Source organism: Sylvia atricapilla, chromosome 19, assembly GCF_009819655.1.
Source record: "Sylvia atricapilla isolate bSylAtr1 chromosome 19, bSylAtr1.pri, whole genome shotgun sequence".
In the NCBI taxonomy this organism is placed as follows: Eukaryota; Metazoa; Chordata; class Aves; order Passeriformes; family Sylviidae; genus Sylvia; species Sylvia atricapilla.
In genome coordinates this window covers 10,330,476-10,354,103 of record NC_089158.1, presented here as the reverse complement: position 1 = coordinate 10,354,103, position 23,628 = coordinate 10,330,476, and the positions used below count along the sequence as shown (strand labels likewise).

The 23,628-nt window shown below is 55.7% G+C and overlaps 1 protein-coding gene across 1 annotated transcript; it reads right to left on the bottom strand.

The window, feature by feature from the left end:
• Positions 1 to 24: 24 nt before the first annotated feature.
• ADGRD2 (adhesion G protein-coupled receptor D2) lies at positions 25 to 21,106 on the bottom strand. Its single transcript, XM_066333067.1, is given in 27 exon segments — positions 25 to 93; positions 980 to 1,045; positions 2,726 to 2,868; positions 3,875 to 3,905; positions 5,458 to 5,516; positions 5,993 to 6,134; positions 6,445 to 6,498; positions 6,685 to 6,726; positions 10,390 to 10,510; positions 11,405 to 11,520; positions 12,105 to 12,238; positions 13,012 to 13,165; positions 13,346 to 13,448; positions 14,070 to 14,173; positions 14,284 to 14,410; positions 15,465 to 15,520; positions 15,730 to 15,835; positions 16,380 to 16,500; positions 16,772 to 16,906; positions 17,293 to 17,404; positions 17,846 to 18,127; positions 18,493 to 18,578; positions 19,044 to 19,142; positions 19,290 to 19,943; positions 20,076 to 20,306; positions 20,910 to 20,970; positions 21,059 to 21,106. Coding segments are annotated over 27 exon segments (3,456 nt in total).
• Between the last annotated feature and the right edge of the window lie 2,522 nt (positions 21,107 to 23,628).

Here is a 23,628-nt window from a genome sequence, read left to right as displayed (position 1 = left end):
TCTTTTTTGGCTGTCTTCCTAATCCTAGCGGTTGGTGCTTGGCATGGGGAGGGCTGGGTGTCTGTGGGCGCACTGCTGGGGTGTCACCTGCCTCTGTGGGACCAGGACAGCGTGGCTGTGGTGAGGGGGCTGCTGCTGCCTTTGCTTCAGGGCACTCCAGATTGGTTCAGAGTGCTGCTGGGAATTGCCAAAGTGACTCTTAAAGCGCTTTGCAAGTGAGTGCGGGTACAGCAACATTTTTGGGCAGTTAGTGGGCAGTGCTCTGGTCCTTGGCCAAACCCCCTTCACTGGGCTCAGCCACGCAGAGCTGGACACGAGTTTCCCTGTTTCCCCTGGACACAGTGCAACAAGGAGAGGAGGTTGTCGTTAAAATCAGCATTTACTCTTGTCAAAATGGGCCAAAAACCCCGCTACATTTTCTATGTTCTAAACACACCAGAGGTGACAGGAGGAGAGGGAAGGGAAGCAGCTGGCACGGGGCCAGGCCAGCCGGGAAGGAACCCAAGCAGGAGCAGGGAGAGGATTTTTGTCCTAAACAGCAGAAGATGCTATTGATGTCAGCTGGTTTAGAAAAGGCTTGAAGCCAGCTGCTGGCTTCCCTAGTGCCTGTGCTTCGTCCCCAGGCCTGCCCCAGCTCAGGAGTGCTGCCATCCTCCCCACGGAGTGTGGGCACGGCTGGGTGGGCTTGTTCCCATCCCACTGCTCCAGCCCCCTCAGGCAGCACCGAGAGCACAGCCCAGCACTGCCAGTGCTGCAGGGGGACGTGGGGCAGCCCTGACTGCCCCAGCAGAGGCTGCAGGAGCTGTGGGGACCCCAGAGCACAAGTACCTGTGTGTGGGGTGCCCACCCTGGGGAGGAGCAGCAGACACAGCCCCACGGGAGCCCACACTGCCCTGCCTTGGTTTGGCAGCTGGGCAGGAGGCAGGGTGACAGCTCTGCCCGGGCTGGAAGCTCTCCAAGGGAAGCCAGCTCCTCCGACCTGCCATCCTTCCTGCTGCAGGGCCCTCTGCACTGCAGGCTCCTCGCCCAGAAACTTGTCAGAAACCTAAAACAAAGGAGAGGAGGTCTCAGCTCTGCTGGCAGCAGGGGAGGGCAGAGGGAGAACTGGCAGGAAACCTTTTCTTGCCTGGTCAGTCACCCCTGAGCACAGCACCCAGTGCTGAGAGCACGGAACAAGGAGATTTAAATGGGATTTAAGGCAAACAGCAGCTCTGCCGTGTCAGGAACACCGTGTGGGCTGCACAGGGGACACAAGGGACCCCTCAGGGAGGGCCGTGCCACGCTCAGCCCAGCAGACAGGGTCTGCATTTCTCCCCAGGACACTCAGGTGCTTTTCTGCCTTTGAATCCCAAAGCCTCATAAATTCCTCATTATTTCAAACCGAGCTTATGTAACACAGCATGGTGAGAGTTGCAGAATTACTCGGTATCGATCAGAGGAAGGCTGGGCTGTGGAGACAAGATCCATGTTGCTATGTGTGGCTTAGCAACATATAAATGTATTCAAACAGAATAATGAAATTATCGTGGGGAAACAAAGCAGCCATCACTCGAGGAGATGGAGGATGTGGAGGCCTCTTGGAGCCCTTGTTTGCCAGGAGGAGGAAGATGGGACTTATTGTTTGTGCAAATATGTGAACCGCCCCAGCCATGCCCTGCTGACAAAAAGTGTGTAATGAAGCCAGGCAGGGCTGGCTGCACAGTGCAGCTCCCTACAGCTGGGCTGGAGCTCATTACTGCACAACTGCTCCATGCACTGAGCCCTTTTTTGGGGGGAGGCCATGCCTGGCTCTTGCCACAACCGTGCTGCAAAACCCCTCGTTCTTTGGCTCTGGCCTGGCATTCACGTGGATTTTATCCACCCTCATCCTCCCACTTCCCCATGGAGCCACTTGGAGCCAGTGCAACGTCCAGAGCTCTCACAGGAGTGTGGCTGGAGCAGAGAAGTGCTGGACCCCATCCCAGGTGCTGGACCCCATCCCAGCTGGGCTCCTCCTATGTCTGTGCCACAGCTCCTGCTGGCAGCAGCAGCATTTTCATCAGCTGGCTGGCAGCTTTCAAATAAAGATATCTTGGCCTAAACATATCTCTCTTCACTAAACCATTTGGGAGACAGCAAATAGAAGAGGGGACAGTGTCTGTGCTGGAATGATCTGTCCCCATTCTGGCGCCCCGGAGCTCGGCAGCGCTCTGCTCTGTGACCAGAATGTGAAGGCACACGGCTGTGTGAGGCTGAGCTGCCCTGGGGTGCCCCTGCACCTCTGCAGCTGGTTTTATATCCCTTTTATTCCCGGCTTTAATGGCTGCAGGCACTTGTGGCTGAGCCCGGAGCAGCGGCGGGGCCGGCACCGGCAACGTGCCGCCGCACAAACACAAGTGTGACAGGAGAGCTCTTCTGCTTCAACATCTGCTCCTTCACCCCGGGCTCAAGGATGGCCCAGCCACGGGGGCGGCCTGGGGGGCTCTCGGGAGGGTGCACAGCTTTCCTTCCAGCCCTGCTCCCTGCCACGGCACCGTTCCGTCACCCTCTGCACAGACCTGGGCTTTTAAAAACACACCGAGGGCTCACCTGAGCAAATGAAACCAAACTGAACAGCCCACTCCTTCACACAGCTGGAGTTTAATAACACCCGTGGGCTATAAGGTGTGCAGAAGAAGGTGAGGGTGGGTGGACAGAGCACAAATGCCTGTGTTGGGTGCAGGTCTCGCTGCCTCTGAGACCCCACTGCTGTGCCCAAAATGCTGCTGCACATCTCCTCCTGGACGCCACCATCTCTGCCTTCCTCACGTGTCCAGTGAGGGCAGGAAAGCTGCACTGCTTCTGGGTGGCATCATCTCGAAAACAGTCTGAGGATGCCCTGCTTAGACACTGTGTGTGGAGGCAGAATCAGAAACCTGCTAATGCACTGCTCGCCTTGACAAAGGAAAATGTCACAATGCTTGAAAAAAGATGATCACTCCACCCCCTGTGTGTCCTCACTGCACTGTCTGCCTGAGGGTCCCCATCCAGAAGCTGCACTGGGAGTACTCAGCGGTTGTTAAAGAAAATAAACCGAAATATGCTCCATTTGTATTCTGAGGAGCTGGGCACTTGCCCAAAGCCAGCCTGGGAGGCTGAGGAGGGAACAGGGAGCTGCCATCCAGCAGAGGCCTGGGGCTTAGGAAGGATTTCTGCTTTTAATTCTACCCACCTCCATGGTGACATTGGCCTTTCCACAACCTGAAGCAGAAGAAGCTAAATGGCTGCTTTTAAGCCCATAAATCCAGCCCTGTCTGAACACCCCACCTTCCCCAGCTTCCCCTCTTTGGGATCGTGGCACTCCCAGCACCCACCGGTGTTTTCTGCCACAGCTGCTGGTTTCAAATAGCCCAGGGCAGAAAGAGCTGCTGCCCCCCTGGAAACAGCCCAGCAGCAAGGGATGCCAGTCCCTGCTGCACCCCACAGAGCAGCGGGGCTGTGGGGTGGGCAGAGAGCAGCAGGAACCTGCAGGGCCCACTCCTGTGACCCCCAGCTCTGCTGGCACAGCGGGGCCCCAGCAGCTGGAGCAGACAAGGGTGGGCAGCAGGAAAGGTGCAGAGACGTGGGGACAAACCAGGCAGGTGCCCTGAGAGGGGACATTTGGCTGGGGCAGCAGCTCTCCTGGGAGAGAGGCAGTGCCCTGGCAGAGCTGCTGGGGCTCCACAGCCCTCACCTCTCCCTCAGCTGTTCAGGGGACACAGATTTCCCCCAGCCTGGCCAGGGCAGGACCCATCAGGGCAGTTTGGGAACAATACCCTGAGCAGAAAGCAGCTCTGGGCAGCCCTCCAGCACACAACCACAGGAACCAGCACCAGCAGCACCAAAAACCACACAACACCGTGGAGGCAAACGTTACCTGAGCACTTGAACGCCGTCAGCTCTATGGCCTAAAGAGGGGAGAGCGTGTGTTAGCAGGCAGCATGGGCCTGATGGCTCTGCTGCTGCTTGTCCCCAGCACACCCCCTGGGCCAGGCAGGGCTCCCCAGGACCCAACCACCCACTGTCCCAGCATGAATCTGCTGCCCTGGGAGCCACAGCCTTCATCCCACCCCCGAGGGATGGGCTCCTGGCACTGCCCCTGGACACAGCTGCAGCTCTCAGCAGTGGGCAGTGGACACCCTGCTCCAAAAACCCACTCTGGGGACCCTTCCAGCCCCGTGTCACCCACCAGGCTGGGTACCACGCTGGAGACCACAGGAGAAGGCAGGAAAGGAGGAGAGCACCCCTGTGCTGTGGTGGGAAGAGCCCACACACTCTGTGCTTAAAGGATGGTTAATGCTCTGAGAGATGTAAAATTCCTACTCCCAGCCCAACAACAACAAAGATCACCAAACAACATTTTAAAAAGCTGAAACACAAAGAACATCTTGTCTGTGTTTGTATCTTCGGTGGCTCAGTGTTTTGTCAGTTTAAGTGTTTATGCAGCAAAGATACAGCAAAGCCCTCAGTGACCCTCACACAGAGGGAAGCACTTTTTGTCTTTGCCTACTCAGAAATGCCACGGCCTTGGCATTTAGGGGATCTGCTGCCTCCTAATGCCCCTGCCTTAGGGAACTCGGGTCCTTGGGCTAATCCCTGTGGCCCACGTCTCATATCTGGTGCCAGGAGCTTAGCCCTGACCCTGGCTCACACAGCCAGCACCTGGCTGGCTGAGAAAAGCATCACCTGCCAGAGAGTCCTGGTGCTGTTCAGCACGAGGGGCCTGGTGCTGCAGCATTAACCACAGTATAAATCACGGGAGATGGAAATATGGATTTTGCTGAGTGCCTTCAGAACGATACGCCAGCTATAGAAGTGTTATCTATTGGATAAATAAGAGCTGTCTCTGTGACATAGGTTTTCAAAGGATAAATATTAGAGAGGGAAAGAGAGATCCTTCAGTGAGAGACTCACGAAAGTAGTGTTGGATTTTAATCTGAGAAAATTACGGCACTTGTGTGTCAAGTGCACAAGGATTGATGATCATTTCAATAGCAGGAGATGGAAGTGGGAGCAGAGTAGTCAAATTTAAATTGTTCCCTGCTTTAGGCAGCGCCATGCTGAGCTCTCCATCCCGATGCAGGCAGCACAGCCCTCCTGGGAGAGATGAGACCTGCCCATGGCACCTGCCCCGCTGCCTGGTTTGATTCGCTGTCCTTGGGAAAGTCTCCTGCTTGATCCATACCAGCCTCAGCCTGGGGCTTCATGGCTGGAATTCAGCAGCACCTCGTTTTCCTCTAGGGCCCTGCTCTAAGCACCCTCCTGGTGTCATTCCCTCAGGGGGAGCCTCTACCTTGGGATTCCACTGTCCTGGGACCACCTCCTCTCCTGCCCTTGGAAAGTGTCCTGTTGTCCCCCAGCCCAGGGGGGTGTCCCCTGGTGCCCAGGCTCAGGGGTGTCCCCACAGAACTGCTGTGCTCTGGGCGGGGTGAAGGAGGAAGGATAGCAGATGTTACATACCGGTCTCTCGGGGGACATAATTGATGAAATCCCCATGGGAATTTTGGCTCCAAAGTTTCCTAAAGGGTGAAGCAGCACAATCAGTGGACAGGCCAGAGAACAGAAATATTCATGCTCTCTCAAGAACTTGGTGCTTTGTGTCCCTCACTGAAGGAAAGGGATCAAATGGGTTTTCTGCATCACTGCACCCACAAACCGGTTGGAAAATGCAAAACCTTTTTTCCCCTAAGCCAAAATCCCTATTTTCTACTGTCACCTTTGCCTCTCCTCCAGAAAATTAATTTTTAAGACACTAATGTGGATATTTTCCTCAGGAGAATGCAATGCACAGCCTGGCAGCCCCAGCCATGGACCTGACCCCTCTGAGACCCACACGGACTCTGCCTTCCCCTTCAGCAGCAGCAGCAGACCCTGTGCTCACACAAGCAAAGGAATTAATGCAGTGCCAGGTGCACTAAAACTCAAGTTTTGGGAATAGCATTTTACTGTGGTGTCAGCACCCAGCCCGGGCCAACAGCAAAAACAACCCTCTCACCTTTGCTGGTGATGATCTTCACTGGAGGGTCTTTCTGCACAGGGCTTGGCAGGGCACTCTCAGCTGCAGGACTCAGCTTCCCTGTCTCCCAGGAGCTCGTGTTCCTGGGACTGGATGAGTAGTTGATGGGATGAGAGCAGTTCTGTAACGACAGCGAGGAGATACAGGTCAGTGAAAATTGCAGGGAGTCTTTGCTACATCCAGATCCAGCTCCAAAGATCCATTTCATCAGCACAGCTTTGGTCCCCATCCCACCCTGGCAGAGCAGGCTGCTGCCTGAAGGGGCTAGGCTATATTTGGCTCCAACAAGGCTGCAAAGAAGGGGGACAAAAGCAAAAAATGAGATTTCTTTCCATCATCTTCTCCTCAAAGCAGACCCACAGTCCAGCCGGGACCCTCCTCTGGTGGGTGCCTGGTGGACGAAGGGGCAGCAGGGATTCCTTCCAACTTACTGTGAATGAGAGGGCTTTCTTCTTGTCCCTCATCCTCTGGATGGCATTCCTCACCTGCAGCAGAGCAAGGACATGAGAGAGGGCCACAGCAGCTCTAGCACAGCTCCAGCAAGCCACAGAGAAAAAGCAGCCATGGTTCCAGAAGCACAGTGGGGCTGTGCTGCCTTTGCAAGTGCCAAACCCCAGCTCCCCCAGGTGCCAGCACACTGTGGGCTGCTGAGGGACTGAACCTTCCCTTACCTCACTGTTATAGAGGGCATAGACCAGGAATATGAAGAGGCCCTGCAAGGAGAGAGCAGAGGAAGGGTCAGGGGTGTAAGGCTGGTTTGTGCTCCTGTGCAGGGAGCCAAGGGGCTTGAGGAGCACGGGAATGGCTGAGAGTGGCACAGAGGGTGGGCACAGCACAGCCAGGGACAGGCAGGCAGCAAGGAGCCCCCAGCCCTGAGACCAGGCTGTTCACAGAGTCTGCTGCTCTCACACACCAGCACCAGGAGCAGTGGCACCCAGGGAACGCCGGGCACAGCTGTGTGAGGGATGTGCCCAGGAGAGTGCCCAGGCCAGCCCCAGAGGCAGCGCTGCCTGGGGGCCACAGCCTGGGGCTAATTACAGCTCCAGACCCACCATTCCGGCCTTAAAGCAGCCCTATCTGCCCCACCAGATTTATGTTATATCTGTGGGGTGTTTTGTTATCGCAGCGAGATAAATCAGCTGCAGCAAGAGATGCAATTCATCTTGTCTCCAACGAGCCTTGCTCTCATCTGCGAGCTCTTGGCAGGCACAATGGTAGCAGCCCCCTGGCACCGCGCCCTGACCTGTCCTTCAGCCAGCAATGCTGGTCACTCCCCCAGACCACATTTCTGGCCAGGCTTCCAAGGCAGGTCTTCCTTGAAAGAATCATTCTGGATGAGCGTGGGGAGGGGGGAGCAGAGAGGTCGGCTGGGAGGAGAGCGGGGAAGGAGAGGAGGCCCAGCTGCAGCAGTGGGCGGGAGTGGGGATGCAGCTCTGGGGGAGCCCTGTCCTGCCTGCACCTCCATCCCTTTTCGTCCTGCATTTCCATCCCTGCTCCTGCTGCTCCTGCCCCTCTCCTTCCTGCACCTCCATCCCTCTTCTTCCTGCACCTCCATCCCTGCTCCTGCTGCTCCTGCCTGCACCTCCATCCCTCTCCTTCCTGCACCTCCATCCCTTTTCGTCCTGCATTTCCATCCCTGCTCCTGCCTGAACCTCCATCCCTGCTCCTGCTGCTCCTGCCCCTCTCCTGCCCTTCTCCTGCCCCACAGCACCACAGGCTCCCTCTCGCTGTTCAGTCACTCTCTGGGTCCCTGCCTTGCCTGCCTGGAGAAGGGGTTGTCACTTTTGGTGCCAACACACAGAGCAGCCTCGGAGACAGGCTTGGGCTTCTGCAGGCGGACAGAAAGCAGTGAAACAAAAAACAACCCCAGCAGCAGAACAGCTGCACAGGACCCACAGGTGAAGAAATGCTCTGGCCTCAAAGGAAATCCCAGCTGATCCACAGGACAGTCAGCAAAGGGCCTGAAGTGGGGTGACTTTCTCTCAACCCTGCAGCTTCTCCCCAGCATTTATTTCTCTCCTGGGGCAATCGGCAGATTGTCCTGAGCTTGGGAATGAAGGGACAGAGGAAAGTGAGGACAGCACAGCCATGGCTGTCCACAAAGCTCTGAGCCTGCAGTTCTCTCCTGCTCAGTAGCCCAAGCGTGGCATGAGGAGACTGGAGAACTGATGCTGTTTAATTGTCTTTAAGACAGACCTCCTGCCATCCTCCTGGTATCCTTAAGAGTGGAGATGTGGAGAGGCAGCCCCTGTCTGGCCCTGGAACCTCCTGAACCTCCCATCAGAGGATGTGTGTGAGCAGCCCCTGGCTGCTGGAGCAGGGCCAGACACCCCACAGCCCTGGACAGGGACCCCACAGCCCTGAACATCCACCCCACAGTCCTGGGCAGCCACCCCACAGCCCTAGGCAGTCACCCCACAGTCCTGAACACCACCCCACAGTCCTGGGCAGTCACATCACAGCCCTGAGCAGTCACCCCACAGCCCTGAGCAGCCACCCCACAGCCCTGGGCAGTCACATCACAGTCCTGGGCAGTCACACATCTCGTGCCCGTGGTGAGAACACCAGGATTCACCCTTGGAGAGCTGGGCCAATGCTACACTGAAAACAGCCGAGTGTGCCAGAGGGAAGCACCATAAACCTGGCTGCTCCACAAGCACGAGCTACAGCAGGAGCCAACTCCTCTTGAAACGAAAGGAAAATGGGAGGTGGGGGTGGGAAACTCTCTGATCCCAGTGGTTTGGGGAGGCAGTGCCCAGCTGCTCCCTTCACTTGGATCCCCTGGAGCAGGATTTGTGCTCGAGCACTGGGCAAGGCACCCTGAACGGGCAGTGCCAAGGGCTGGGACTGCCCAGGGAGTGCCCTTGGGCCCCTCTGGTGCAGCACAGCTCAGCCCAGGGCTGCTCTGCCCCACGCTGTGCCCCCCAGCCCTGCTCCCACTGTCTGCTGAGACCCTCCTTCCCCCAGCCCTGGGGTGTTCAGGGTGTTCAGGGGTGTTCAGTGCTCCTCTAGCTCCATCTACAGCTGCCTTCTCTCAAGGTTGGCAAGGCCTCTGTCGATGCTCTCAATCGCAGGTGGCAAGTGGCAAGCACATGTTCCAGGGGGTTTTGTCACCGTGTGTCCCTGAGGTGCAGATATCCCCAGGTCCTGGGAGCAGCCCCAGCTTGGGGCAGAACTGAGCACTCCTGGCTGCTGGGATTTACACGATTTGCTTTGCTCTCCTAACCACATAACAGCCTGGTTACAGCTTTAAAGCCTTTTGATGAAAACAGTAAACTCAGAAGCAGATATTAAGGTATAATATTGAAAATAATGGTGCAAATACGCACCAGGTAACGATGCTACTTTCTGCCCTCCAGAATTCCCTGTTAACACAAACTCATTAACAACACGACTGCAATAATGGCAGTCCTGGCCATGGCTCTGGAAGATGCCAAGACAAGCAAAAAGCCTCACAAATGTGGCCAGGTGATGAAGAGGAATGAAGAGTCTGAAGGAGGTGATATGACCCACACAAGGCTTTAACAGAAACAGCCCCCAAGTGTCCAGCTGCACCAAGCAAGGCTCTGATCACAGCCCACCAAAGCTGGCACACCAAACACTCCCAGTACAGCTGGCACTGGGCACTGGGAGCAGCCCCGGGGAGGAGCTGCACGGCTGCACACAACATGGATTTCAGGGGTGAAGGGGCTCAGTTCTCTATTCTCAGTCCTTGCCCAGTCTGCCCCAGTCAAGCTGAGCTCCAGGCGAGGGGAAGGTGGCTCTGTGCTGCTCACAGGGCTCACAGCCTCTCCGAGTGTCTGAGCAGCAGCCGTGGGTAAACACCCATCCTGGAGCACGCCACCGGAGCGTGCCGTGGCTGGATGTGACCTTTGACAGGCTCTGCCCTAACGGGGACAGTGGCACCCAGGGCCCAGCCCTGTCCTGCAGGAAAGAAGCTCATTTCCCAGAAGCAAACAGCAGGAGGGATGTCTGCCCCATTTGACTGCACGGGTACCATCTTAATTACCCATTATACGAGCAAATAAACACTCTAATGAGTTTGTAACTGCCGTTTTGAATTGAATCACCACACTGATGTGAGAAAAACTAACACAAGAAACAAGATTTGAACTGGAAACCTGTGGCAGCAGTAGGACACCAGCAGAGACTGGTGCTGAGGGTCATTAGATGTACAAGGTCTCCAGAGTTATATTTTGGATCTTGGAAGGATGAAACAAGTTTCCTCAGACAAAACAGCCCAGCAGCTTGGGAAAGCTGGGCTGGCTTCAGAGCTCAAGTGTCCCTGCTGCAAGGACAGGTAGAGAGCCCGAAGCACAGGGAGGTGGAGGTGTCTCCTGGCTGTGACCTGGGGACACACCTGGTGCAGGACTCACCTGCAGGGAGTTCAGCACGATGAAGACATAGGCCCAAACGATGCTGAGGTGGACGAGGATGCCACACACCCAGGTGAGGCCCAGCACGGGCAGCAGCACCAGCACGGGTTTGGCCGTGGCCCTGCAGGGAGGAAGAGCTCAGGGTTACCCAGGGCACGTTTCAGAGATGAAACACTACTGAGACAGTAGCTGTGGAACAAATTCCCCTGCAAACAAAGTAAGTTAAGACAGGAAAAATCAGATATTTCACCTCCCAGACCCCAGTGTGCCAGCCCTGCTCTTCATTTATCACTGCAAGCCAGCAAGAAGGGAGCTCTTTGACGTCATCAGCCGTGAGAAAACAGCTATTTTCCCCCCAATTTCTGCTACAAGGAGGGTTTCTCTATTTATTTTATTTGCACATGGATGTCACCCTGCCCTCCAGCAATGCCCTATCTTTGTGCTTCTGTAAATTTGGGGAAATTTATTTATGCTACAGGGGAACAATGCATGTCTAGCAGGGGTATCCGGCGCCAGCTAACAACAATAAAAATTCACAGAGCATGATAAAGTAATGACTCAGGCAGCAGTTTTTTAGAGGTCTCTCAGTATTGACTGATTACAGAAGTCCCCACTGCCTCTTCCCCTGGGTGTGTAGCCCCCAGCAGCCTTAATTTCAACTCAAGTCCCAATCTTGGATTTCTGCAGGTTCTGCCAAGGGTCTCCTGTCACAAAGGGGTGAGATTTGGGAGTGTGAGTGCAGATGAGACCAGCACTGGCTGCCCAAGCTGGAGGTGCTGGTTGGGCTTCACAGCTGGGAGCAGAGACTGTCTTTGGGTGAGACACAGTCACCCTGGGGGAGAAAATCCCCTCTGCCCCTTGTGCCCTGACTCCACAGCTCAGCGTCTTTCACTTGGCCAAGCTTCTCTGGGCAATCTGTGCCAGTGCCTCACCCTCTTCACAAGGATTTCTTCCACATATCTAACACTATCTCGGATATTTCACACCCAGAGCAGCCAGGCCCTCCCCTGCTCACCAGATCTGTGCTCCAATCTGGTTCTCCAAGCTGCTGTTGGGCGTCAGCATCTTCGACCTCCTGCGAGCGCTGGCCACAGTCACCATCACCACCCGGAGCAGCACGAAGGTGTTCACCTGCCAGGGCAGAGCTGCTGGGCTCAGGGAGACACAACCCACCCTGGAGCCTCAGCTCCAGTGATGAGACTCTCCTGCTAGTGTCAGAGCTCAGGGACAAATATCACTACCAAGGAAGCAATGAAACCAAAAGGCTTCACAGAGCTATCTACACGTGTATGAAATCTAGGAAACTTTATCCCAAAACTTCTCCTAGAGAACGTCTTCCCTGTTAAAGGTCTGTTCTGGACCCCATGATCATTGGACCTTTTTCTGCTGCTGTGTTTTGTAAAATGAGATTTCGAGCATGTAGATGTTCCTGTATTAAAATCAGACCTTTAGCTAAGGCAGTGTCACACACCACATTCCTAACTGAAGAGCCAACCAAGAACTGGCCAGCACAATTTTCTTAGAGCACTTTTTTTCCTATCAAAAAACTTCTTTGATTGAAGCGATTCATTTGTGCCGCAGAAGTCTATATAAAGCAAAACAATATTTTTCCTATAAAAGCAGCAGGCACAACGATCTGCATCCCTGACTGTGGACTGCTTTTCTGGGACCAGAGCCTGAGGGTTGCCACCTTCCCAGCAGGGTTTGGCACTCACAGCCAGGATGCAGAGCGCAGGCCCCACGAAGGCCCAGATGACCTTGGTCTGCACGCTCAGCCAGCAGTGGTTGTCTGCCACATACTCGTTGAAGGAAGTTGCAAGGGTCACCCCCACGATAAGGACTGGAAGCCCTGCAGGAAAAAAAACCCCACAGGTTAAACCCTGGGAAGAGCAGAGATGCCCCATGCAGGGCACTGAGCACCAGACAATTGCTTCAAACCCCTCCCTGATCAGACAGGCTTCAGTGAGACTCCAAAACCCCACGAGCAACATCAATTCTCTGCAGCTGAGATCTGCCCTGGCTCAACACAGCCAGATTTACAAGCTGTCAGCATCTTTCTCTGAGGTATAAAGCATTCCAAGTCCTGAGTCCTGACCAAAGCAATTTATTCCTCAGATTGCTTTTTTAACAAAATGGACAATCAAAGACATAAACCAATCCAAAATACTTGAAGTGGTTGCCCAGTGTCCAGCTAGGTGTGTGCTCTTCGAGCAGCACATCCCTAAAGAGGCTCCTCTTTGACATAAAACTCGGCTTATTCAAACAATTCTATGTCCCTAAAGGGCTCTCTCAGAATAAAAGGTGCTTAGTGAGGAACACATTTATATTTAATTACTATTAGACAATAGTGATGCTCTCCAAGGACAAGAACTTACCATGAATCTCCTCCTCCATTTTTTTTTTTTTTACTGAACTCCTGGATTTAGAAATACAACAGAAACGCTGCTTAACTTCAACATTAGCATTTTGACAAATAATTCATGAGAGCCTCTGCGGGGCACTGGCACCCAGTTCTCATATTAAATTAAATCAAACAACTGTGCATGTCTCCTATCAAAACTTTCTCTAGAAAAGAAAAAGAATAATTTCCTGAGGACCCAAGGCAGAGGAGTGTGCAGATACCCCAGCCTGTCACGTAGTAGAACTTCATTCTCCTGTCTTCGCTCATGTTGACCGCTACCACTTTGCTCCAGAGGAGAAGCCCCTCTACCAGCATCCATGAGAAGGCTGCCATGAAGAGGAGATGCAGGAAGGCAGTGACCATGAAACACAGCGCCTGGAGAGGACAGAAACCACAACTGCACCACGGATATATGTGCATCTCCACACAGACAGACAATTCTACCCCAGATGCCATTTAGAGGTGATTAATAAAAGGCTTTGCGCTTCTGTTGCTCTGACAGTGATGCTGGAGCCTGGTCACCTGGGCTGGGTGGGACATTCCCGGTGGGCTCACCTGGTTGGTCTTGGCCAACTCACTGAACATGAGCAGAGCTTCTCCTGCAGCCAGTGCAAAGATCAGGTTCTTGTGCACAGTGGTTCGTTCGCTCTTGGGGACGCTGGGGAGGGAGAGAGGGAGCCCTGAGCTGCAGCCAGATAAAAAGGGGCAAGACAAAAGGGTCCTTCCTGTCCTCTCAGGATGTGCAGAGAGATCTCCCTTGTGGTCTCCCCACCACTCTCTGCAAAGATGACAGCCCAAGGGGCAGAGGACAGGAGCACTTGGTGCTGGGGACAGTTGGATGCAGCTGCTCAGCCCTCGGCCACGGCTCAGGGAGCAGGCAGTCAGGGGGAGGTGGAGGGAGATCTCTGCCTCACAAGGCAGATCTCTTGTGCTTGCCAAGTGACACAGAAGGGTTGGCAATCAAAGAAATAGTCCCTGCTCCATTTATTTTATAAAAATTAATTCTAGCAGAGCAGCTTTTATAGCAAACATCGTTAGCAATTGGTGCAAGTTCTTCCCGCTGACACCCAGGTGTGTGCACAGGTCAATGAGCATCTCCACAGAAACAACCAGGGCAGAGCCCCTCTCCAGCCAACAACAAGCACTCCCCTCTGCCCTGGACCACAGGGCAGCTCCCACCTCTCCCCACGCTGGCAAAGGACACTTTGAGAAAGGCTCGGAAGTAAAATATCGAGTAGAAAAATGCCAGGAAGGCTACGAGTGTACAGGCTTTTCTTACCGAACTACCAAGAACAAAATGAAGGTGGCTATCAAGGCACAGAAGGAAACTCCACATCCAATAAAAGTCAGAATCTGCAGCGTGAACTCCTCCGTGGTGGTCCTCTGCCCCGGACATGAAACCAGAGGAGACACGAGTCCCTCCTGAGTTAAGCACACACCAGCTGGCAGCCCCAGCACCCACCCCACAGCAGCCAGACAGGCCCCTCACTCACCTCCTGCTCGTACACCTGCAGCAGGATGGCAAAGTGTGTGGTGTGGTTGCAAAAACAGGCAGTGGAGTCTGAGAAAGACATCACCACAGAGCAGCCAGCTGTGGACCACATCCCACCAGCATCTGGGCTAACGTGCAGCAAAAAACAGAGAAAACACACGGAAATCACCTTTCACTTCCACAGAAAGCCAGGGCGTGATGGGAATTCCATTCCCCCAGGAAAAGCAGAGTTTAAAGGAGGAAGATGAGGATATCAGAAGCGGGTCTTTGTGTGGATTTCCCTTTGGTTCTCCCTTTGTCTCAGCGGCTTTCCCTCATCCAGCAGGCACGCAGCACAAACAGATCTGTGTCAATGTGTGCAGTACAGAGTGGAGTCCAGCCATCAGAGCTTCAAACAGAACCCAGCTGCTCTGGGAAGAGCTCCCTGAGCAGCCCCTTCACTGAGAGCAGCACCGGGCTGCCTGTGCCTCACTCTGCCCACCAGCTCTGCCTCCAGCAAACCCAGCCTGGTGCCACTGGGTCCTCAGGCCTGTCTCAGCCACCCAGCAACGCTCCCATCTGAGCTCCCTGGGCAGGGACGTGGCTGCAGCTCTGTCCCCACTGTCCCCTGAGCCTCCCCAGTGCCACAGGAAGGTCAGGAGCAGAGCAGGGCTGCTTTGGATAATAACCAGCTGTTTCCAAAATCATGCCCTCCCCATCTTCCCCAACCTGATCCATGCCTGCTGCAACTCTGGGACTCTAAGGAGGGTTTTTTTTTTCACTTGAATGACTTAATTACCAACCCATAATATATCACAGCCTCAGTGTTCTCACCACAGTGACATTCAGCAAAAACACATCCCAGTGCCAGGCAGGATTTATGAGGCTGGGAGTCCTGCATGTCTTTGGGGCATATATCTTGAACTAACTCTTCTCGGTCACAGGCAACAATCATAATTAACTGGGGCTTTCCATTTGAGTTGTATATACCTCATTAAAGGTCACTTGCTCGTGAATGACTTCTCCAAAGGAAATCTTCCCAGGAAAGCATTCTGCTCCAGCAGACAGGGGATGTCAGCATGCAAAGGAGGCAAAAAATTCCAGATCTCTACTCTTACCCTCACATTTCTAATGAGATGTTTGGTTTTTCCAGCGGAAATAAAAAGCTCAAAGAATCTGGGGACCCGAACTGAGACAAGGCACCTGAGGCTGAAGTTCCAGAAGGCGCAGAGGGGCCCCACCAGAGTGTTGGGCAGGTCCTGCAGGCAGAGAGGGGACAGGTCACACTGGGGATACACAGCTCACTCGCTCGGCTGCAGGAGCGCAGGACAAACACCTCCCCGGGCACAGGAGCCAAGGGGACACAGGACGCCCTCACCCCCGAGCCGTGGGGTGCTGAGCCGTGCCTGGGGACAGCGGGCTGGGCCGTGCGGCTGGCAGGAGGTGGCCACGGCCCCGGGGCCGGTACCTGGACGCGGTGCTGCAGGCGGTAGCGCACGGCCGTGCTGATCTCCTGGTGCTCGCTGAGCAGCGTGGATGAGATGACAGCCGTGCCCACGGCGGTGCTCAGGAACCTGCCGGGGAGAGGACGCTGCTCACAGCACGGGGAGCGCTCAGAGCACGGCATTGCCCGGCGCACGGGACAGCGGCAGGGATCCGGGTGGCTGCCCGCAAAGGGCCTGGCGCGGGGCACGGGGGGCTTTGGGACACCCGGCAAAACCCCACCGTGGTCGGGCACTGCAGCATCCCGAAGGTTCGCGCAGCCCAGGGGCCGAGCGGAGCAGCGTGTGCGGGATGTGCGGGCGGCCATCCCCACCTAGTGTTCGGAGCCCCGGGAGCGCAGCGGGCCCGGCTCCCGCTGCCACCGCCACCGTCCCCGGGGACACCGCCTGCCCGGCCACACGGGGGTCTCTGCTCCACCCCGGCGGAGATGGTCACCCCCGGGAACCAGAGGAACGCAGGACACCCCACGGGGCACCTCAGGGCACGGGCGAGGGCTGAGATGGATGGGGATGAAGGTGACCCCAAATCGAGGCACCAGCTCAATGCAGATTTGGAAATGGGCTCTTCTGGTGCTGAGGGCAGCCCTGGGGTGCGGGGGGGTTCTGTTTCACTCACTTCTGTCCCCCATCAGAGGCAGCCACGTCCCGGGACACAGCAGTGGAGCTGCTGCTGGACAGGCTGCGCTGCAGGGAGCTGTAGCCAAACCACATGTTCTTCACCGTGACTCTCTGGAGACCTGCAGGGACAGAGCAGGGGTCAGGGACAGAACACAGAGCAGCGCTGGCCACCGCTGCCCTCATCTGGGGGGTGACACCGGGGGCCCAGAAGACCCTCAGCTGCCCCCGTGTCACCAGAGGGGCCGTACAGAACCTCTGCCCCACGGCCCCTCTCCCTTTCACCACGGGCATCCCCTCCCCACACTCCCGCAGACCTCACAGGGGCAAGGGAAAATAGTTTGTGTCGCCAAGGAAGGCGGTGCCAGGGGAGGCTCAGGGGTCAGAACACACCTCTGGATTTCAGCCTTTGCATTTCCTCTGCGGGAACTTCGATGAGGTCGCGCCTGCCTTTCCCAGGGGTCCGGACTTTGTATGCCTCAGCACTCAGCTCCTGCTCACCCAGCTCCAGCTCCCTCACCTCCACCCCTGTGCACGGGTAAAATCAGGTGCTGGAACAGGGTTCAGCCTTCCTCCAGAGCTATGCTACAGCAAGACACCACGAGGACACTATAATCCCAGCCAAGAGCCGCCAAGAGCCACAGCAGCAGCAGCAGACGGGTCCCTTTCTGTGCAAACCACAGGCATCTGGGCTCAGTTTCTCCCAAGCCCAAAGGTTTCTTACAATCCTCCTGCAATCCACAGCATGAGAGGTGCCCTCACACTGTGACACTGCGCGGAGGAAATGGGGAGCAGGCCGCAGGGCTGGCAAGAAGTGAGCCAGAGCAGGAGAGGAGCCAGGAGTGGATTTGGACTGGGAACCAGATGGGGTGACTGCTCTGGGTCTTGGTGAGATACCCTCCAGGGCCACTCACCAATATTCCCATACTGGATTGTGATCTTTGTCCTCTCGGGGGTCAGCAGCGGGACCAAGAGGGACACCATCCTGTCACAGAGCTCCACGACAGCCATGGGCCCCCTGGTAACCTGCAAACACAGACAGAGAGATGGAAATCAGCCCTCTCTTCCCACAGCTCACAAGTGTTTCCTTAAACATTTGGTTCTTGGCAGAAAAAAAAGAGAAGCTGGGACTCGAGGCTTTGGCTTTGCTCCTCTGTGATTTCTTTACTGAAGGATGTTCCCAGTTCCTTCAGCAAGGAGACAAGTCTGGCAATGAGGGAAACTTGCTGTTCTGTATAAAAAGCCATTGAAACAGCAGGGAAATAAATAACTAAATGAGCTTCTGGAATGAAAGACCTTTAGACTTGACTCCTGGTTTTCACAAAGCTCTAGAACAACCATCTGCTCTGCTTGGAAAAGGTTTCACCCAGAAATAGGCTCTGCAGCTGAAGGGCAGCAGAAGAGTGGCCCCATTGCTCAAGGTCCTGCTGTGCTGGATGCACAAGTCCTGTAATGGGACACCATTACCTGGCTGATCGATGACCATGTCCCAGTATTCTGCTCTTCCAGAATCAACTCTGCTATTTCCATGAAATACTGGCCCAACTGCTCCAGCATCTCCAGCTCATCTCCCTCTTGGATTTCCATATGTGGAACTTGGCTTAGTAACTGAAGCACTGCAAGGAGGTCAGATGGCTCAAGCACGGGCACTTCTCCTCTTCTCAGAACAGATGCCAAGATATCCAGAACATCAAGAGCCACAGAGAGGTTCATGTCTTGCATGCCAGTGGTGAAGACACTGTCAGGAATCTGCCGTGGAAAAGAAGGGTTAGTTCAGTCCCTGACTCCCTCTGATCATCAGCTGTGCCTTGGCAATGCTCTGCGTGTCCTTGCTGGCATCAGGACACCTGTCTGGCCAACCAGGAATATCCTGGGGAAGGGATCTCTTGTCCAGACTCTCATCCTCAGTGAAATGAGTCAATCTGAAGCAACACTGCTTGTTTGCTCACAGCACCAGTTACAGCTGTGTTGGTCACAACCTCCGACAGCAGCTCAGGGGAAGCTCCCGGGCACAACTGCTGGCAAAGCGACCTCAAACAGCACTAGGTGCCAGTACACCCACCCCAGCAGCTCCTGCCTGCTCCAGGTGCCACTGCTGGGGCTGCAGGACTCACCACAGTCCTCACTGCAAGGCTGTTCACGCAGCTGGCGAGCGAGTGGCTGGACTCCAGCTGAGCTCTTTTCAGTTGCCAGTACGCATCTGGGGACAAACCAGAAGCAGAACCACTGCTGTGGTGTCCAACAGCGTGGTTAACACATGCCACCTTCAAAGCCTGGGCAGCGGTCCTCAGATGGGGGCTAAGTCTGCAGGACAGGCAGGACAAGGAGACTTCACAGCTGTGTTTTATTTTTAGCACAAGATCCCATCTGGAGAGCCAGTTTCACACTCCTTTTCTGCCTCTCCCCGCGCTCCCCTGGCCAGGGAATCTGGGAATGCTTGAGTTGGGAGGCGCTCACAGCACTGCAGCCAGAAGCCACGGAAGGTGGACCACCACTGCTCAGCTGGGGGAGAGTAAAGCCCCTGCCAGAGCGCAGGCAGCTGCAGAGAAGGGCCAGCCCTGGTGGGTTTGCAGGAGACCCTTCAGAGCAGGGGCCTCCCCACCCCAGCAGGGACCTCCAGGAGTGCGTGCGGTGCAAGCGAAGCACGAATAACTAAATGCTGTACCCTTGCTGTAGTGACAGATGAAAGGCAAAGCCTGCAAACAAGACGCATGACTGAGTCCGCTGCTGCCAACTTCCAAAACTCTGCATTCCTCCACAGGCCCTGTGGAAACACACACAGACAGAAGGGACGTGCCATCCCCAGCAGGAATCACCTTCCCTGCAGCAAACCCTCAAGCCCTGCTACAACCAACGCTGTGGGCTGTGCCTTAAGAACCAGGACAGCAGCCACGAGGATACTGAGACTGACCTGGGCAAAGAAGCTCTGTGGTCACTGTCTGGACGGTGCTCTCCACTTCCAGGGCATTTGAGCTCCACCCAAAGATGAGGTCTTGCTCCAGCACCCAGCACGAGCGAACTTTCTCAATCTGCTCGGTGCTGAGGACTCTCTGCCAGATGTGCAAGTCAGTGATGTTCCCACTGAAGGACTCCTTCGCCCTGAAGGTGCCCCCCAGGGAATCTTGATCCTGCCCAATTATGAAGGTCCCCTGGCCGAAGATGGCCTGGGGGGCAGATGGCCCCACAGAACACAAACCACTGGCAGACGCCCTCCTTTTCCCATCAGCATAGATGGCCCAGGTGCCATTTTCCCGCTGCCAGGTGACGCAGAAGTGATGCCACTGTCCATCAGCACGGAACACAGGCAGGTAAGGGGAATGGTGCCCGTGGACTATGAGAGCAAAGCGAACAAATCCTTCCTCATCCACACAGCCACGGAGCTGGAACTCGTTCATGAAAGCAGGCACGGCGTAGGAGAAGATGGTAGCCACCTCCTGGGTCCTGGTGTCCCACTGGACGTGGGCACAGGCTGTGACAGCAGGCAGTGCCGGGAAGTCAGAGAGCACCTTCACGTATTTTGTGTCTGTTTTGTCTCCGAATATCAGCACTGGTACAGTGTGGCCACCTAGAAGAAGAAATTTCAGTCAGCAGAAAGAAAGAAGCATAAGCAAATAAAAAAACCCCAAAGGACAATTTCTCCAGAGATATTTTTCAGAGTGGAAACATCTCTAAACAGCCCATGTCCGGCAATACTCACGTCTCCTCTTTGTTTTGTGGGGGACACTGTCCCTTTCCTTCAGCCAGACAGAACCTCTGATGTGGTGGGACTGCAGCAGCTTGCTGAAGGAGCCTTGCTCACTGTCCTGGGGTTCAAGGAGCAGCTGAGCAAAGCGCTGCTCACAGTATCTGTCAGCTTGCCACCAGTCCAGAGCAGTGGCCACATACTCATACGTGTGTCTCGGGGTCTCAATTGTGACAGGAGCAAAGCCTGGAGAAAGACACACAGAACGTGGGGAAACAGAAAACCCTCTCCAGCCCGCTGTTAAAAACAGTGCCTCGTGCATCTTGGAGGAGCTCATCCCCCCGTGCAGCCCTCGGGCTGGTTGGTGGGCACAGTGTGACAGCTAAACCCGGGCTACATTGGAGCTGAACTGAGACTCTGCTCTCCCGCCCGGGGCTGGAGCTGGGCACACTCCTGTGGGACACACAGCCCTTGCTAGGCTCAGCACAAAGGAAAAGCTCACTCTGCTGTGCCCAGAGATGCCCCTCAGAAAACCTTGTTCGAGGCAGTCAGGTAAAAACAAATTTTCTTGCTTTGTCCCCTCTTCCCAGCTCCTCCCAGCTCCTGCACTTGCAGATGCAATTTGCAGGCACAAAATAATCTGTTTGGTTTGGAGTTGCAGTGGGGCGCAGAGCAGCAGCTGAGCAAACAGCCTGGCAAATACCAGCTCTGCAAACAGCATTTTAGGCACAAAACAGGATAACAGAAAAAGTTTCTTTGCCTTTGTTCGCGCCACCAGGCAAACCTTTTGTTTCTCTGTGCTGGATATTGCTTGTAAAACACATAGAGAGTGCTGATAAAAACACTAACCTTTAGTAGTCTGGTTCTTGGCAAGGGCTGCAAAGGCAAGGAGACTCCTAGACAGACCAACCTGGTGGAGAGGATGTGTTGAAACATTCAGAGAAACATTAATATTATCTCAAATACCCAGAATAAGAAAAACAACCAGCAAAACTCACCAGAAAGCTGAAGAACCAAGAACCAGGGCTCAAGTCTCTCCTAAACATGCTGACCAGCTGGGAAGCTTTCACCCTTTGCCAGAATAAATAAAATATTACTGGAGATGCATTGCAGAGACAGAAGCATTCGGCAGAAAACCAGTTCCCTGACAATGCTGCTTTCCTCAGAAATCTCAAAACAAAAAGGAGAAAATGACTCCCTCTGAAATACCTGTTCTGAATAGTATCTTATCCATAGAATTCTCAGATCTTCTTGAAGAACTTAAGGTCTCAGTTTAACATTTGTTTGCAGGATACAAAATAATTAAGCACAAGACATAGAGATGTGCAATATTAACGGACAGGCAAGATCGCAGAGCTCTTCATCTGCGCCAATTAAATTAAAAAGCCACCATAAATGGCGTCATTAAGCAGTGTGGCATCACCGGCAGCTTTTCTCGTTGCCTTTAAAACCTGCAGGAACAGAGCACCAGAAGAGCCCTGCAGAGCGGTCAGTAGAGGCTCCGTGAGCCCAGACACCGAGCCCAGCATCCCGGAGCCATCCCGGGGAGCTGCCAGCCTCAGGGCTTGGCGGTGAACCCCCATGTCCCCACCTCTGCCCCAGCGGGAGGAAACCCCGAGGGCACGGCAGTAAAAAACCTGGTCAAATCACAGCTGAGGGTACACAAGGACACAGGATGGAAAGTGGCAACGCCAATGCAAACAAGCCCTAAAGCTCTGGGCATGGCCGGCTGTGAGCGATCTCAGCTCTCAGAGGGCGCTCCCGTGGGCGCTCTAAAAGCTCATTTAAGCACTTTGCTGCTAAGGGAGTTCGGAGATCCGCTCTGCAGCCCGGGCTCTGCGTCCACAGTCTTCCAAAGTTCAGCAGCCACTTTGGAAACACCGAACACAGCTCTTCGCCCTCCAGGCAAAACTATAAATCTGATGGGTGAGAGGGAGCCAGGGCACCGCCAACCCGCCTGCACCTGTAGCCTCAGGTGTCCACTTCTCCAAGGAGGGCCCTGGAGACGGTGCAGACGAAACCTGAAGCCCGGGTTGGGCACAAAAGCCGGGGCAGTGGGGAGTGCCCGGTGACCCAGTGGGGAGAGCCCGGTGACACCGCGGGGAGAGCCCGGTGACACCGCGGGGAGAGCCCGGTGACACCGCGGGGAGAGCGGCCACCAAGCGGCCACCGAGCGGCCACGGGGCTGCGGGGGCCGGCGGTGTCCGGGGCGGCGGAGAGCGGGAACTGCGGCCGGTCCGCTCCTCGGGACCAGGACTCCGCACAGATCCGCACCCAGATCCGCATGCCACTCTGCGGGACCACGGCTCCGCACACAGATCCGCACCCCGCTCCGCACACAGATCTGCATCCCGCTCCGCACTCTCCGCTCCCCGCTCCTCACGGCTCCGCACCCCGCTCTGCGGGACCAGGACTCCGCACCCCGCTCCTCACGGCTCCGCACAGCCCCGCTCCCCGCTCCTCACGGCTCTGCACTCTCCGCTCCCCGCTCCTCACGGCTCCGCACCCCGCTCTGCGGGACCAGGACTCGCTCCGCACCTCGCTCCTCACGGCTCCGCTCCCCGCTCTGCGGGACCAGGACTCGCTCCGCACCTCGCTCCTCACGGCTCCGCTCCCCGCTCCGCTCCCCGCTCCTCACGGCTCCGCACCCTGCTCTGCGGGACCAGGACTCCGCTCCCCGCTCCGCTCCCCGCTCCTCGCAGCCCCGCACGGAACGCTGCGCCGTTCCCCGCAGGGGCTCGCTGGGCAGCGGGATGGAGGCTCCGAGTCCCCGGGGCGCTGCTGGGCACCCGCACCCCACTGCTCACGTCCTCACCCCACATCGCAGCCCGGGGCGCCCCTCCAGCCCGGCCCACCGCCCTGAGCAGAGCACTCACCACCCGCCCTGCTCCGCTGTGCCAGCGGCACCGGGATCTTCTTCCCCGGCAGTCACTGCTCCATAGAAGTGTCCGGGAAACCTTCCCAGAAAGTCTGGCACACGATCATGCCAAAGAAATCTGGCAGTGACCAGGGATCCTCACTGCAGCAAGAGGCACAACAGCCGAGGAGTGCAGGTGAAGAAGGACAATTCTGGAGATGCCCAGTGGGTTCCCGGTGCAGTGTCCTCACTGAGTGCCTTCAGCGTTCCAGTGTTTCCCCACAGCGGGGGCTGCAGCTGCCCCGGGGAGAATGCCAAGGCTGGAGGGTCCAGGTCCCCCCCATGGCTGTGACACTCCCCACCTCACCAGCCAGAGCTGCTCCTTCGGGTGATGCCCACTCACTTTTGCTACAGCAACAGGCACACAGTTCCCACTCCTCCCATCCCAGCAAATGCTTGAATCGCACCACGGATTCACCAGCAACTGGCTTTTGTTCTTCAGGGTCTTGGCCTGGGAATGAAGGCAGTTTTCTCATCCCAACGCCTCTGCTCTGGGCAATAAATCTCCCAGAGAAGAATGGACCTTGGAAGCAGCAGCTCTGGGCTGCTTAGTCACGGCTGCCAGTTGGGAAACGGCCTGGCACTCCTGGGTAGCATGGCACAGAGTGCCAAAGGCCTGCCAGCAGCATGGCAGCACTGCACAAGGCTCTG